The sequence below is a fragment of the Suillus subalutaceus genome (assembly GCF_016647625.1).
Source record: "Suillus subalutaceus strain FC151 chromosome Unknown DFJ58scaffold_48, whole genome shotgun sequence".
Lineage (NCBI taxonomy): Eukaryota > Fungi > Basidiomycota > Agaricomycetes > Boletales > Suillaceae > Suillus > Suillus subalutaceus.
Genome location: NW_024540297.1, coordinates 263,613 through 279,882, shown reverse-complemented (window position 1 = coordinate 279,882; position 16,270 = coordinate 263,613). Strand labels below are relative to the sequence as shown.

The 16,270-nt window shown below is 48.1% G+C and overlaps 4 protein-coding genes across 4 annotated transcripts; 2 read left to right on the top strand and 2 right to left on the bottom strand.

Moving 5' to 3' along the window:
- Positions 1-3,217: 3,217 nt before the first annotated feature.
- Positions 3,218-5,948, top strand: DFJ58DRAFT_913880 (uncharacterized protein; the record flags this gene model as incomplete). Its single annotated transcript, XM_041395347.1, has 13 exons — positions 3,218-3,296; positions 3,344-3,478; positions 3,624-3,705; positions 3,761-3,856; positions 3,906-3,942; positions 4,034-4,161; positions 4,209-4,327; positions 4,378-4,602; positions 4,913-4,969; positions 5,024-5,337; positions 5,388-5,441; positions 5,495-5,681; positions 5,740-5,948. 13 exons carry the CDS (start codon positions 3,218-3,220, stop codon positions 5,946-5,948), a joined length of 1,722 nt encoding a protein of 573 aa, XP_041244304.1.
- Positions 5,949-5,971: 23 nt separating this feature from the next.
- DFJ58DRAFT_702907 (uncharacterized protein) lies at positions 5,972-6,700 on the top strand (the record flags this gene model as incomplete). The annotated part of the gene is made up of 1 exon (XM_041383638.1): positions 5,972-6,700. One exon carries the CDS (start codon positions 5,972-5,974, stop codon positions 6,698-6,700), a length of 729 nt encoding a protein of 242 aa, XP_041244303.1.
- A 2,547-nt stretch (positions 6,701-9,247) lies between these two features.
- On the bottom strand, positions 9,248-11,216 carry DFJ58DRAFT_727574 (uncharacterized protein; the record flags this gene model as incomplete). The annotated part of the gene is made up of 5 exons (XM_041385494.1): positions 9,248-9,571; positions 9,625-10,702; positions 10,753-10,893; positions 10,948-11,122; positions 11,174-11,216. The coding sequence occupies 5 exons, from the start codon at positions 11,214-11,216 to the stop codon at positions 9,248-9,250; spliced, it is 1,761 nt and encodes a 586-aa protein (XP_041244302.1).
- Positions 11,217-12,209: 993 nt separating this feature from the next.
- On the bottom strand, positions 12,210-14,572 carry DFJ58DRAFT_786316 (cytochrome P450). The gene is made up of 12 exons (XM_041390078.1): positions 14,358-14,572; positions 14,180-14,309; positions 13,940-14,128; positions 13,733-13,884; positions 13,563-13,678; positions 13,391-13,511; positions 13,325-13,338; positions 13,081-13,270; positions 12,967-13,023; positions 12,893-12,917; positions 12,575-12,841; positions 12,210-12,507 (listed from the first exon to the last, which is right to left on the bottom strand). The coding sequence occupies exons 1-12, from the start codon at positions 14,548-14,550 to the stop codon at positions 12,420-12,422; spliced, it is 1,542 nt and encodes a 513-aa protein (XP_041244301.1). The 5' UTR covers positions 14,551-14,572; the 3' UTR covers positions 12,210-12,419.
- Positions 14,573-16,270: the final 1,698 nt, after the last annotated feature.

Genomic DNA, 16,270 nt, shown 5'->3' with positions numbered 1-16,270 from the left:
GTTTTTTTTTTTTTTTTTTCCTTGTTTATTGTCCTTTGGGGCGGAGCCCTATGGTGGACACTACGTACAGTATTATACTATGCTGCGTCTATTCTATGTTTGTGTGGTCTATGCTGTGCAATGGGTCCGTGCATGAGCGAGGACGGTGACGCCGTCTTAAGGCGTTGTGTTAGTGTAGTACAAATTGGTTGGTTGGTTTTCTTCTCGTTTGATGGCTTTCTCTTCCTCTTTTCCTCATTCTTTTTCCTTAGGGGGGGTGACGTCTCCGAAGGTTTTGTTCTAATCTTCTGGTGTGCGCGATGAAACTTGAGTGTCGCTCTAATTCTTTTTCCCTCGCTTAGCAAGTATTTGACGTTGAGCTGTCGCGGTCCTACTTCCATGCTGAGCTCGTTGCGTTGTCTGGCGTATTTCGGGCAGACTAGTAGGAAGTGATGGACGGTTTCTTCGTGTGTGTTGCATTCCTGACATGCTGCTGATTGCACTCTGGCTATGCGGTGAAGGTGTTTGTTGAGAGCGATGTGGCCGGTGCGTAGATGGAATATTAGCGTTCCGTGTTTCCTTGGTAGGTCTTCGATCTTGCTTGCGAACTTCTTGGATGGGGCGGTGTGGTCGATGGATTGCAGGTGAGCGAAGCGGGGTGGTTCTTGCATGATGTTGACTGCTTCGGCCTTGATCTTGCCGTAGAAGTGCTGTTTCAGCGCCGATTTGCTTTGCGGAAGGGTTCTGATTGCGCCGTTTCTTGCTAGGAGAGATTTGGGGAATTTCTTCGTGGCTGAGGAGTCTCCTGCCGCGGCTCTCTTTGCTTCCTCGTCCGCTGCCTCGTTTCCTGCTATGCCATGATGGCCTGGCGACCATCTGATCACGAGTTTTCTGCCGTCCTTGTGTGGTAGCAGTTTGCGCAGGTCGTCGTGGAATGTGGTCTACTAGATGGTGACCCGGTCTGGATTGGAACGCCGTTGTAGCAAGGATTGCTGCTTGGTTGTCGACTCCTACCGCCATTGTTCCCCCCCTGCTTCCTCCTGCCTCGTATTCGGAGGTCATAAGCGCCTCACAGGCTTCCTGGACTTCTACCCTCAAAGGCAATATACGATGGATGGCTCCCGAGCTATTTGTACCAGAGAAGGAGGATGGCTCTTCAGCACGACCGAGCGAGCAGAGCGATATCTTTGGTATCATGTTGCAAGTATGTCTGGGTAATTCCTACCTCTGGTCGATACCAATATTGTACATTCTATTCCATCACATTGTACACTGATATAACTCAGCTTCCCTGAACTTCATGAAAGCGCCTTTCCATAGATAGCTCATCATGATGGAGCCAGAAAAGGACGTGTATCGCAGCTGCAAATTATGACTTTGAACTTCTAGTTCCTTGTCAACTACACAACGAACTCGATATATCGGCGGCAACGAGATGACCACAAAAAAGCAAGCAGATTTAATAGACACGAGGCAGCGGGTAAAAATAAACGCTATGCAATGCACAGGCACTATGCTGAAGGGGGCAGGGACATGTTAGGAAGTACAAGAAAAGGTTGCCAGACGCACGCACATTCAATCAACTGAATCGCTCACTCTTCCCCCGATTTACTAGCCTCTAGGTAACATCAGTAACCCGAACTTTCAGGGCTGACGAACTAATGATCGGCATCGGCAGGTAAAGTGTACCAGCTGCCAGTAGTTAGACATCCTTCGAAATAACTTTCAGCGTCAAGCCACAGCATACGAGAAGATCTCACTGACGGTCCCTCGAATACTCTCAAATAGAACATCGTCCGCATCTGCTAAACCTCGCTGGTGGAGAAACGGGACATGATCTCCATATCGCAACAGCCTACTGCAGCAGCAAAGACATCGACTCTGACACCCGTGCTGACCTTGAAGGGCCACAAAGGCACAGATCCATATCCTACTTTCCGGACGGGAAGGAAATAATTAGCGGGTCAAGCGATAGGACAACTCGTCAATGGGACCTAAAAGCGGGTAAGGAAATTGAGAGGCACAGGATGTTTGTGAGCAGGAAGTACTTGCGTGGGGGTATAAAGGGATGCTCGATGGGTTGTCACTGCTGGTGGAAATATCAACACCGGGGAGCTCACACCTCAGGCAGCAGTTTTCGGAGGTAAAAGGTAGGCTTTCAGCCGGGTTTCTACTATGATTCTCCAATCTAATTTAGGATCCGTTCTAAAAATAATATCTCGTTGCCTGCCAGTGCCATGCCAGTGCCAGGCTGCTCGCGTGCTCCACCTCCATGATGGCTCTAGGATACCTCGCGTTGCCTTTGAGCGCTTGAGGAGGACCTCCTACCTCAACGTGTGAAATTTAAAACTGCTGCCTGAGGTGGGATAACGGGCCGGAACAACTTGAATGCCCTGCAGGCTGCCACAGTGCCAGGCTCCACAGCATAAGGGCATTGGCTTTACTTCCCACCGGCTCCATCGGGTGGCACATGCCTTCATGTGTGGCTCGAAGGGGGCAGTGGCTCTCAAAGAACCAGTCTGGGATTTCAAAATGTGATGGCCATCGTTGGCGTGCAAGCTAGATCACTCAGTACAAACCAAAGATTGTCAACAACCAGTATCTTTGCTCAGAGTACCGTATTTAGCTGCGGCCCCCACCTTCACCAGTGACTTCGTCACGGTTGTACATAGTAGTACCACGGGGCGTTTTGCGGCGAAGTTCAAGCATTCTCAGAGCATCTATTATATCCCTCAACCCATGCACCCGGGTCGTTCCGAGTCTTACTGCAGTGTTTGAAGGTTCTTCACCTTCCTGGCCAGTTCCTTGCTTCCTGGACAGGATGGCAGCATGAGGCTCCAGGGACTGATCAAGCCTCACCAGTGATACCGTGGATCTCATCATTGAATGCAGGCGTCGTGCAGTAATTTCTGGCACAGCAAGTGCCTGCCCGAGTCATTGCCCAAGTATAATGTGATCAGTACTTCTTCAGTCTATGCGGTATAGGGTACGGTTGAAAATTCACCACGACTTTTCAACAGCTGTTTATAAACAGACGCCCTCAGGCCAGTAATGTATTGATAGGTGTTTTAAACACTTTTCAACTTATAGTTGGTATTAACTAGATTTATCAACAGGTATTTTTAACAGCGGTTGAAAAATAGTGACTTTTCAACCGTACCCTAATGCATCGGTAAGCACGCACTTGTGCCAACCTACAGATCAAGACTGAAGAAGTACTGATCACATTACTTGGGCAATGACTCGGGCAGGCACTTGCTGTGCCAGAAATTACTGCACGACGCCTGCATTCAATGATGAGATCCACGGTATCACTGGTGAGGCTTGATCAGTCCCTGGAGCCTCATGCTGCCATCCTGTCCAGGAAGCAAGGAACTGGCCAGGAAGGTGAAGAACCTTCAAAAATTCAATGGCCTGAGGGCGTCTGTTTATAAACAGCTGTTGAAAAGTCGTGGTGAATTTTCAACCGTACCCTATACCGCATGGGATTATCCTGGAGGTCGCATGCAGTGCCCTGCCCTCTAATTTGATCTCACCGCTTTCGCATTGATTTAATTGGTCCCAACTGCGATCTGTATTAAAGCGAGCAGAAGGTTTGGAAGACTGAAGGATCTTTGTCACATTGTCAAAATTTTATGTCGCAGGCAGGCATTACACAAATCCAAGTCTCTACCCCGTTTCTCCAGACGAGATGAAGCTGATACACTCAAGTCGTCAACATATCAGGTGAGATTCCACCAACGCCCGCAAGATGTGATATCTGAGGTTTTCATTGGTATAGCTCCCATCTCCATCATGCAGAGACGGATTCAAGCTCCAACTTCTGCATTCAGACGGCATTTAACACAAACGCCCCTCAACAAGTCGATATCATTACGTACGATTTACCTATCATTCGGAAATGACAGACTTATATGCAATGACAGGACCAGGCAGTTAGCACCAGAGATGTATAGCGTGCAAGTTTTCGGCATGTTTTGATAACCTCCTGTCATGACTACTCAGTACTCAGTTCTGATAAATCCCAGATATCGATCTTCATCACCTGCCCAAGATTGGGCGGTTGAATGTGGATCATCAATTCTATGTCAAAATATCCATTCATGATGTCGATGGGGGCACAACCAGTTGTACGAGTCCGGAGAAGCCCAGCTCTATGCCGTGGAGTAGTAAACATATCTTGTACGTCGGAGACTACTGCCTGATTCAAGGGCTGATTCAAAGAGCAGCAATGTTCGCAACTCTACCACGCTCACATTGGAAGTATTTGCTCATCGCCAATTTCATGATGATCAGTACATCGGTATGGTCCAGGGCTGTGTCGAAGAATTTTTGAAGTACCCTGGTGGTGAGTAACTACATCCTTGCGCAATGTATTTTTCTAACAGTTCAATTCAGCCATTCTTGAACGGCTGAAGTGCGTAAACCCTCAAGGCAAGGAAGAACTGCTCAGGGCAAGCTTGGAGTTCAAGCTTACCACCATTGTGGGCGCTGGGAGACCTGCTGATGGGTCCCAGCATACCGAACTTTGTCACAGAGAAGGTATCCGGAAGGAGCCCATAACGAGTCATGGCTATGGAGATGCTCTCAGAACACCATTTCCCCCGGCAGTGCAAATCTTCGGTACGTGAGATCAATTTGAATGACGGTTACTCTTGATAATTTGCGACGTCAATAAGACATAGACCTGCACCATTTGCCGCGAATCGGTTTGTTTTCGACTTACGACAGTTTCTATGTGACAGCTTCTGTAGATGACCATGACCAAAAGTCCACCACAGCTGAGAATCCGCATTCCTTGCCATGGATGACCGAGCTAAAACTGTGAGAGGCATTGTACCCGCGAGTTCATGACATTGACTCCTAGCAAGAAATGTACAGGCGTCGTCCATAATTTCCCTAAAAGTCTTCGCAAAACGAACCCTCCATAAAGATCAGTACATCGGTATGGTACAAGAAGGTGTCGAGACGCTTCTCGCTTATTCCAGAAGTGAGTTTCTGGTTACTATCTGATTGGCTCGCTCGTCGTTGAATACAACATTAGTTAAAATCTACCGCCTCATGTCTTTTGACCGTCATGGCAACAAACATCTCCTTTGTGCTAGCATGGAATTCAAGATCATGCCTCTTCATAATACAATCGAGCATGAAACCACTCAGCACGCTGAAGACCAGCTCGCCCGGACACTTGATGTCTCTGAGGATACATCATATACACCGGCCATGGGAGACTGTGGACCAAATGAACCATTGACAGCGTCTACTGAGCAAGTTGTCGATGTTGTTACCCCAGGACCCCTTCCTCTGCTCTTGGACAAGATCAGAATTTTCGTTCAGCTTTCTGGCAAGTTCGCTGAGGTACGGTCCCTTGGCTTTGCCACTGAATATGTCTGATACTACTCCCCTAGGCCCATCCTTACACCAAAATGGCGTTCATGATTCTCACTGCAGTACTATATAATGTAAGTGGCATGGTCACATGTTCAGACCTAAGGAGCTCATCTGTTTTGATTAGTTGGAGAGTGCACGTGACCGAAGTATCAATCAGCTCATTACCGTTATGCACGAAACCTACAGCCTTATCTCTGGCGAAGAGGAACTGAAAAGGGTAGAATCGCAAGAAAAGACTATCAACTCCCTCGCTCGCCAGACGGTCGAGTGCTCGTACTTTATCCGTGACTACCTGGAGAACAGGAGCGGATGTGAGTCTCGCAGCTTCTTACCAAATCTTCGCTTCTTTAACAAAATTCTTGAATGAAGGGAAACAAAGCTTTTCGAACGCGTTGTCCAAATTAGATGATAAAATTTTAACGTACGAAGCAACCTTCAAAGAACTCAAGAATGCTATACAACAGCAGGTCACGATTACCACGGAACTCTACGTCTTTCGTGTCCATGATCTGTTGCTTGACCATGGTAGTGTTCCATCTTCCATACCTCTTCCTTGCATATGTTCATATTACTACTAGCCACGAAAACAGACCTTGATGGCATGCACTATGCTTGTGGCGCTTCGATTGAATCACAGAAGATCGGAGATGCGCCACCACGAACTGATATCATGGAGTCGATAACTTCATGGGTCAATCAAAACGATGAACAGCAGATTTACCTCTTACTAGGTCCAAAGGGGTCCGGAAAATCTACTATCGCCCATACCATTGCACGCCAATTCGACGCCATTGTGCGTCTCGGTTCGTCGTACTGTTTTTCGCGCGCTGCCCGGGACAAGCGAAATGCTACGAATTTGTTCAGCACGATTGCACGGGACCTCGCTGATCACGACTCTCAATATAGGAAGGCTCTCTGGGCCACCGTGAAATACAAGCGCGCATTATGTGAAACGATAAACCCACTTACTCAATTCAATCGCTTTATCCTTACCCCTGCGAATCAAATGGCATGCATCGGCCCTGTGCTAGTGGTCATCGACGGGTTGGAACACAGCGGTAATGAGTCAGCTCGTAAAGACCTCCTGACTGCACTCGCAGAGAACGGAGCAGAGCTTCCCCGTAATTTCAAGTTACTAGTCACCTGCCGGCCAGAGGAGGACATTTGCGCTGCTTTTGAAGGAAAATCTCATGTTATACAGAAGCATTTGAAACATCACGCCGACTCACTCTTTGTTCCGCCACCAACATCGGGGCAAAACCAGACAAGCAGACCCAGGTTTCGCCCACAGATACGACGTAAGCCCCAAACAACTCAAGCGCCGACTTGAAGATGATTTACAATTTTTGCAGAGCTACGCCAGAAATACGTCAGTATATCTGAATTAGAAGATGCTATTCGACGAGTCATCCACATCCAGCTGGAAAACGCCCCCCTTCGTCTGATCAACACCTCTACAGGACTTTTGTGTGATCGAGACTCACAGATCAACGCATTCACGGAGAGTACAGAGTACAAAGAACTTTCCCGTTCACTCGACATGTATGGGCCCCTCCAAACTGGGCCTATCAGAGATGCGGTCGCGAAGTACTTCAGTTGGGTCATGTTGTCCCATAGGTGGGAAAGGAAGGAGCTGCTACTGCACGACATTCAGGCTAGGAACATATACACCTTGGACCCGGTCGGAACTGTTGTAAAGTTGCAGAACTTCTGCAAAGTTGCTCGCAACGCGGGGTATCACTGGGCGTGGAGCGATACATGTTGCATTGACCAGAACAACAATGTTGAGCTCCAGCGATCAGTCAACTCGATGTTCGTCTGGTATCACCACTCAGCGCTCACCATCGTCTACCTCTCGGATGTTCCTCCTTCGTCAGAGTCTGGCGCGCTAGCAAACAGCATTTGGAACACGCGAGGATGGACCGTTCAGGAGTTCCTAGCTCCCAAAATTGTTCTCTTCTACCAAGCAGATTGGTCTCTGTACCTCGACGACCGCTCACGCAACCACAAGGAGTCTGTTCCTATCACGCAGGAGTTGGAGCGTTCAACTAGCATAAATGCGCGGGCGCTCGTTGCCTTCTGCCCGGGGATGAGAGATGCCCGAGAGAAACTTCAATGGTCATCAACGCGCGTCACTACGTTGCAGGAAGACATCGCGTATTCGCTGTTTGGGATCTTCGGCGTCCACCTTCCTGTAATCTACGGAGAAAAAAGACAGAACGCGCTCGGACGACTCTTACAGGAGATCATAGCTCATTCGGGCGACATCACAGTTCTGGACTGGGTGGGACAATCATCCACTTTCAACAGCTGTCTGCCAGCCGATATTTCCTCATACGAGGCTCCGCCATGTACACTGCCATCTCTATCTGAACATGAGATGCAGATATCGGTCTCCTCGCTGCGAAACAATATTGTGACTGTGGAATCGGCTTCGAATCTTTATACCACTCTTGAGAACCTCGGCGTTCCTCGTTTCGCAAACGCCAGACTACAACTGCCTTGCATCGCATTTCATCTCACCGAAATCAGGCGGAGTACTGGTGGAGACGGGGACAAATGTTCCACATATGAAGTCAAGGCGGACGGGTTACAAGACCTGCTGGTCACAACGGGAGACAAGCTTGTTCCGTTCTCGCCTGCAAGGCGTACTCGGCAGGCATTCTTGCTCATCCGTCCATGGAATCGGTATGATCTCGAGTTGGCCGACTTTGCAGATGAGTCACAGAGCGTGGGCGATTGGCCTGATGAGCCTGGAGATGATGAGCTGGTTACCAGAGGGTTGAGGTTATTCGTTCGCCTTGCTCGTCCTTTTGGCGCACTTTTGCTAGCGCAACAGCGTGGTGGGGAGTATAAGAGAATTGCTTCGGATAATGATATCATCGCGCAAGTTAGGGACACAGCATCTGTTGATAACATGATGGACATCAGGACGCTGGAGATATTGTAACTGCGAAGAACGGGTCATTTTCATTTCATACTTTTACAACACCTCCACATGAACAGTATCCCTAGAATTTTGTATGGTATTGGTCTCGATAACGTATTATATATTGTCTCGTAGCTAATCCCCAAATCAGACGTCCTAGAGCGACGAGTGGACTCATGGAACACGAACATGGCGTCGACGCAAATTGCTTTCGCGGGATCAAACGCTCTGTGCTTGTAATATGTAAATATAGATGTGATATGTAAAGCCAGTGTCTCGTGCATAGTGAGACCTTGAAATCGGAAGTTGGAGGAGAACGGGTGATACTCTTCTTTTTCAAGATTAACTAGTGACAAACTATGATAAATCACGATAGCAGCCAAGTTACCGCTTTTACTTGTCCTCTTCGAGTCGGTCATGGGATCAGTTGACTCTAGCTGGGTCGCTCGGGTTCCGAGATTGTGAACAGAGTCCCGACCAGCTGTCAGGAAATCTCTTCCTCCGTGTCAGGTCTCAACAGACTCATCAGCAAACGACAAGCCGCATTAACCTATGATGATCAATAGCTACATGCCGAGCGTGAGCATGTACGTCATTACAGACGCACACGAAGTTCGGCTTTACGGTCATGACTTCCTTTTGATCCTGCCAGCTGGTATGTAATGAGATTGCAGCAGTACCCGAACATGACAGAATTCTGAAGGCATTCTAGTTGGAGATAACATCGGCTGCGTCAATCGGAAATCAAAAGCAGGATCACGTAGTTCCGTGCTCATCGTAGCTCCAAGCTGTACACAATGTCTTAGGTACGTGTAGCGGCAATCGGTGCAAATGAGACCATTAATATTATGCAAACCCAGCGCTCAGCCCCGAGCATGCGGTACGTGCTAACGTATAGTATGTAATAATGTAGACAAAGGTCGCGTCTTACGATCCATTGTGACAGACTCATCGGATTATCGAATCGTGCCAAGTCCTGACCCAATCCGTCACTTGCCCCGCAAGTAACGCGCCCTCTTTGTCTCGCTTATTCATATCAACACCTAACCTAGCTTTCCTACGCATTTCCGCTTTCGCATTGCGGCCCAGCGACCATGCTTCCTCCACAGCAGAAGCCCAGTCGCCAGCTTCATATGACACTCGAGGGAGTTCGATTCCAACTCCTTCCCGTGCGAGCAGCAGCTTCAAGCCATGCTCTTCCACAAAAAGTGGACGTGCGACATAAACGAAAGGCGTGCAAGCATCGACGCATTCCGAAACTGTCCCATATCCCTTTGGAAATGCCATCAGTCAGGAAAAATCATCAAGATAATTTGGCAACGCACTAGTTTGCCGAGCAGAACGTCTGCGACAGCTGTCAGATCGGGCATGTAGACGTATTTCGGGGCCATAAAAAACCTGTCCGGAGGCTTTTCGTCTGACCCATCCTGCCCCCATTTTGATACTCCACACACAATTGCGATCCAAGACGAGTCTGGTAGCAGCCGTGTATCAAAGTCATCTACAACGTGATCGAGCATTATGTCCGAAGCGGAAGGAACAAGAGTATCCAAATATGAACGGGTGATGTTATTTTTGATACAAAACTCTGTTTTGGTCAACATCGCGCATGACATATGGCTAGGCTCAGGCTTGATGACCGGAGGGGCGCCGTATGGCGTGTCCATTTTGCTGAGAGCGTCACTGCAAGGACGGATCTTTGATGTTCGCGGGCTATCAGGGATCTGCCGTAGCTCCGCAGGAGGATCAATTTGAGGTGTTTTGCATCGTGGACTTGAGTGACCTGTGCTGCTCCCGCGACTAGAAGTTGGCTTCTGGAAGACCTGTCCGCCAAATGAAACTATTAGAATCTTCGTCTCATCTGGATTATGTAGGTGCTCAGGGACACCAAGCGACGAAAGAAATCGGGATCGACCAATGGGGGAGTAAACTGTGTTTGGCCCCTTGCTAATACCACGAACGAGAAGGGGAGCTTGGATGATGCTACGAGCAAACGGTTTCTTAGGGTGTGAGTCGGCGAAAGGTATCGAAGAATGGAGTACGTGTGTAGAGGGTTTCTGAACAAGATGAGCTACAACATCATCTAGGAGTGTGTTGCTGCCCTGGTTAGTCCAGCGCGGCGCGGGTAACGACGGGGAAGTTGAGAACGATGGAATAGGTATACATCCAGGAAGTCGAACAAGAAGGTCCGCGCAGCGGTAACCATAATATATTTGTTGAACCAAGGGTTTTAGCTCTTCGTCTGAGATTGGATAATCCGGAGTGTGGTGACCAATCGAAAGTTCGTCTCCTAGAGGTGAATCGACTTGGTCTACAAATTTTGTTGAAAGGAAGCTGTATACAGAGTCGAATGTGAAATTTGATATGAGGATGGAAGGCAACCCCGTGGCATTTGCGGCAAGACTGGATAATTGATAAGCACAAGAGTCTATCACGATGGATTCTGAGCTCACCATCCAAGGAAGGCAGCATCGCTAAGAACACAGTCGGCCTCTACGTCGAAGAGCCACTGTCGTTCTTGCTCCAGAAGAGATTCCTTGCGTGCTAAAAAGGACCTGAGGGCTTCAACACTCCTGTGACGATCGACTCGATATCTGGTGGTCTGGCAATTAATGGAATGAGTCAACCATAGAGTTGGTATCACTCACGCCACGGGTTGTACAATGACTGGGTCAATCTCGGCAAAACGATAGAGGACCCCGAGACTAATGCTGTCGTTGAAAACATGCTTTGGAGCAGACGAGACAATATGTATTGTCATCCGAGAGTCGAGGTTAAGGAGGTGGCGAGCGAACGCGGAGACCCGTGTCGCATGGCCATAGCCTATAGGAAGAGGTGAGGGATCTTCATTGCTAGACAACATTGAATACGTACCATGCCCAGAGCAATAGTACGCGAAAACGAGTGGTTCCTTCATGGCGTAAGACGGTGAGTACTGGGGGAAGAACTCCACCACGCCGAGTCTTTATAGACATTATATTCGCTAGCCATCCTAATGGATAAATGCAGGACGGCAGGTTTGGTTGCGCTAAGACTGCTAGTGCTAGCTTATCAACGTCTTGGCATATTATAGGTGTGTGCAGTGTGCACAATGACGTTCAGAGTCGCTTGGAAATCCTAAGTTGTATCGCTGCTGGGCGGCAAAATCGAGCACATACCAGGCTAGACCCTGACCGGAATCACTTTTACGTTGACGGTTAAAGGTGCGAGTCCTCTGATTGGTGGGAAGGACTCGGTTGTGATAGGAAACTCCATATGTTCGTGCACTACTTCTTCCAAAATTTTCGCGAGCAAGCCCGTCTTGAGTCATTTTCAAGCTTCAGATGCGGCCGTGTGTAGAGCGTACGTGAGCGGCCCGGAAATTGCAGTACGTGGATTGTATGCCGTGACGCCGTCCTTGAGGCTTTGTCCGATTGTTGTCTCCAAGCCCTCGTGTCCTGTTGACGACAAGTTAGTGCGACACCTATTATCCAACAACAGATCAGACAACGGCATCAAGTCATCGTCTAATTACCATACGCGAAAGTGGTCCTCGATTTCGCGCCGAATGGCTGACAAGTTCATCTTGACTAGGGAATCTGATGATAAATTCGACTTAGACACTATGATCGATCATCGTAAGATGCTAGCGAGTACCACATCCTGCCGGAACATACATTCTGACAAGAGGTTGAACTCGCAGACATCTTACTAAATGTATCCGCTCAAGGCAGCGAATTAACCTGATCGTTGCACATTTCGTTGCTTGTGCCAGACGATTGAGGGAGGAACGTTTGGAAGTTCAAAGTAGCGAAAAAGATGGATCATCGATCAAACGATTAACAACAGCTTATTAGTAAGCTCGTTGCTTATCTCAGTGTAATTAGTAATCTGTACTGCCTTGTGAAGTCGAGAAAGGTCGAGAAGCCGACCTGAGCAGAAAAACGTGCCCATCGCATGACAAGGGCATCGACTCATACTCGCTTGTTTCTCCCATATCCAGATGCCAAGTACGAACTGACTTGTCAGTGTGTAGAATCATAATCAAATTCAAATTCAACTTGAACTTATCGCGCATGATATGTACAAAAATTATGTTATCCTCCGTTTGGATATAATTGTACAGCTGACCGAGTTCGCTTCATGCGCGGCCGATTACGTCTGCAAGTATGTGTGCAGTCATTTCCGGGTATCGGGGGACGACACGGCAAGGAAGAGATTCGGGGTGTCTAAAGTTTATCTCATTGGTTAGCTCACGGTACTTCCTTGGATGATGGCAGAGAACAAGATACTCACGAACTTAGTCCAGTGGACCATTGGAAGACAGGGTCTACTTCGTTGCCTTCGTTATCCAATGGTCTCATAAAACGGAAAGTTGCTAGCAGAGACACCATAGAAATCCACAGGGAACCATTAGCGAAGTGCCTTCCGACACATACTCGGCGCCCGAAACCGAAAATAAAGTCGACATTGTCGTCGTCCAATTGTCCATTAGCCATGAAAAACCTCTCTGGTGTGAAGTTCTCAGGGTTCGGGTATTTTACTTCGTCTTTTGCCATGGCCCTGTAGCAGTCGCATTAACGCAACTCAAGACTAGCAAGTACCATGACGCACCCGATATTTGCCATAACAAGCGCGCCTACGTGATGATTAGCAGCGAAAGTGATGCGATATAGAAAATACCAGACCTTTGGGGATGTAATGACCATTGTACACGTCGCTCTCCGCAGTGTAATGCGGCAAACCTGATTTGTCACATGGAAATGTAAGATCCTGACACACGATGGATGAGATCAACCCACCAAGAGGGAACACCGGATGCCATCTAAGCGTCTCGCGCAAGACTGCTTCCACATACGGCAACGAAGGCCGGTCTTCAAAGGTAGGAAGTTGGTCGGTGCCTATAACTGTCTCAATCTCCTCTTGTGCACGTTTCTGTACATCTGGATAGAGCATCATTGCAAGAATAAAGACACCTAGGGTCGACGCAGTCTGAATATCCGTCAGTTCGTGGGAAACACGTTAATGTAGATAAGCGGGACTGACCGTTTCAACTCCAGCTAGATACGAGCATGTGTTAGTAGTGTCACTCGAAAATAAATCGGGTCATACCAATGAATGCTGTAGCAGAAGTCGACTTCAACGCAAGCTCGAATTCGCCCACATTACTACCGGCTGTGTCCAACCGCTTAAAAGACTCCGAGATCATACACTGATTCGAAGTTGCAGTCATCTACGCTTCGTGTTGATACGATTCATTCTTATTCGGGGCATAAATGCTTACTGCGCGTTCTCGTGCATAGTTGAACGGGATGTTAACCATGGCGGCAGCATTCTTTTGTGATTGGATAGCGAGTCTTTTAAACCTCGCTCCAGGAAACCAAGAAGGCAATTTCAGCACTATGTCAAGTCAGAGACAACTTTCTGGAGACGTAGACTGGTAAAAAAACTTACGAAACGGAAATGCCTCCAGGATGACTGCAGTCTTGGGGCTTGACACCTCCAAAAAGACCTTGATCGCCTTTTCAGCAGCGAGTAAAAGCGGGTCATTGGTCGGCTTGGCCTCGTAATCGTATACAGCAGACATGATGATGGAAGAGGCGAAGCTGGGGATACCACGTTTTCATCATCGAGCTTGCCGAAGGACAAATTATCACTTACAGTTCGATGTGATCCTGGTAGCGCTCGGGGGCTTCTATGATGCCCTGCAACATCTGACGAGCTTTGCGAAGTTGGATAGGTAAGTAATCTTTTACCGCCTCAGATCGGAATGATTGATGGAAAATTCGCCGATGCAATCTCCATTCATTAGAGTACCTTAACTGGGCACTGTTAAACTCAGATCCGACTCTATGAGATTGTCAGATGTATATATAGTATGTTGGATGTTGGTTCTCTTACGCCTTTGTGCTAGAGATTGGTGGCCTGTCAGAGTAAATACCAGAGCGACGCTCCAACAGGGCTTTGGCGTCTTCGTACGACTGTAGAACAATAATTTGCTGTCCGAACAGCTTACAGTACATGACGTTCCCTTAAAAAAGTAAGAAGGTTTGTTTCTCGGAAAATCGATGGACTCTACCGTGTGTCGATGCCCACTGACTGAAGCTAACCCATAGCTGACTGTCCTTGAGGTCGAGCAGGTTACCTAGCATCGGCAAGCCCTTGGGGCCAGGGGGAAAGGAGATATCGGATGAACTTTTTCGTCGAACTCGGTGAACGACTAGAAAGAGGCATATGATGGCAGAAGAAAAGATCATTGGAGAGGGGAACATCTTAAGTGATGATAAAGATCCACGTCTCAAAAGCAGCTTTAATATCTTCGAAGCATCCTATCTGAACCTAGAAAGAAATTTACTGCCACAATCATGTTAATACCATGCCCTCCTGGGACAAGCAATCAAGTTCCCAAATCCTATCATGACGGGTTTCACTCGCAAGAATGAATGGAGGAAAGGTTAGGTCAAGTCTCACAAGGAGCTTTCCCGATCTGTGTATTTCATGTGGGCACAACATGCAATGGACATACTTGGATTAAAAGAGATACGTCAGCGACAATGACACCCATCTCCCACGAGACATCCCTGCGAGTCCCTGCAGTGGTCTGCTGTCAGCCTGAGCCTTGGCTTGACACTTCATCAAAGGGACGACTACTACTTACGATGTCCAACTTGAACACAAATAGCAGATGAAACCCGAAATTATGGCAAAATAGATGTGTGTGGCGAAAGGGCGGTGCAGACTCGGAAACTTGAACAAGTCCGTCATACCATCGGTTACTCTGGCCGAAGGAGTGGTAACTGATAGTATGATTGCCATAGGAAGACGATACATTCGGCCACGCCAAGTGATAATATGAGGTCGAATGGAAATGAACTGATATGAATCGAGTAATGAAACCTGCAGGATTCATTTCAAATCTTAGTTAGCCGCCGCAACTGAACTCTACCCAAGTACCCATTAGGTAGCGCTGGATTCAGAGCCTCGTGTTATCGCAAAGTTGTCGAAAGGTAAACAGAAAGAAATGGGAACCTTGGTAAGTGTCGGCCGAGCTGGAAATAGCTCAGCGAGCCGCCACTAGCTAGTCTGCCTCACTTGGCAGACACTGAGACAGCCACTAGCACTGTCAGTGCTACTAGCAGTAACATTGACGAGGATTCTCACGCATCACGTGGGTGTAATGGACACTTGTCCTCATGCGAGTCGTGCCACTGATGCATTGTGGATCATCGATTCGAGGTATTTCAGCCAGCTACTTGTAGCCTCTGGTCTTATCGTATAGATAACCAAGCTTCCCGCTTTGTTCTATTCGAATTAAGCGCTATGCACGTCAACCAGCTTCCAACGACATCGCTAGACGATGCGACCGAACGTCCAGCATCAGTACCTTTTGGTAGATCGGTCGGCTCTCCAATTGGCACCTAGAGATGTCAAAGCTCTCAGAACATCTCGCGTCGCGAGCGAATAAACAATATCGATGACAGGAAAACAAGCTGTCGCACCCCTTGACCTCATGGGCAATCTGAAGCGAGCAGAACCATCTGTTGTCGAAACGAGGACGGGAAGCGTGTTGTCCAGAGGCTTCATCTTGAAAACCATTATTACCCGTCTGGTTCGCTTGATTTTCATTGGTTGCTCTTCACAACGAGTTCAATAGGCCGAGCTCTTGATCTCGACTTAAATGTCCATGGTGCTCTCAACTTCAGGGCATCACGCAACACAAACGTTTTCGGGGTTGCTCAACCTCGCACACAGGGCCTACGAGCGATTCTTTCCGTCTTGCGCTGTCGCCCTGACACTATCAGTCCGTCTCATGTCGTTTGGTTTTCTACGCGGGAGGAACCGATTAGTAAGTTTTCCTCGCAATCTTCAAATGATCATCTTAATACATCAAATTTTGCGCGTCTTACTCACGATTCTGGGTGATCCATTTGTCCTCCTGTCTCTTCTGTCTCTCCTTTAGTGTATATATCAGGACGACCCTTCGTCTTGCGC

Coding starts and splice junctions, on each gene's coding strand:
- DFJ58DRAFT_786316 (XM_041390078.1), bottom strand. CDS start 14,550: ATGTTCCCCTCTCCAATGATCTTTTCTTCTGCCATCATATGCCTCTTT. Junction 13,512..13,562: donor ACTATGCACGAGAACGCGCA/GTAAGCATTTAT, acceptor CACGAAGCGTAG/ATGACTGCAACTTCGAATCA. Junction 12,842..12,892: donor CTTGTTATGGCAAATATCGG/GTGCGTCATGGT, acceptor CGACTGCTACAG/GGCCATGGCAAAAGACGAAG.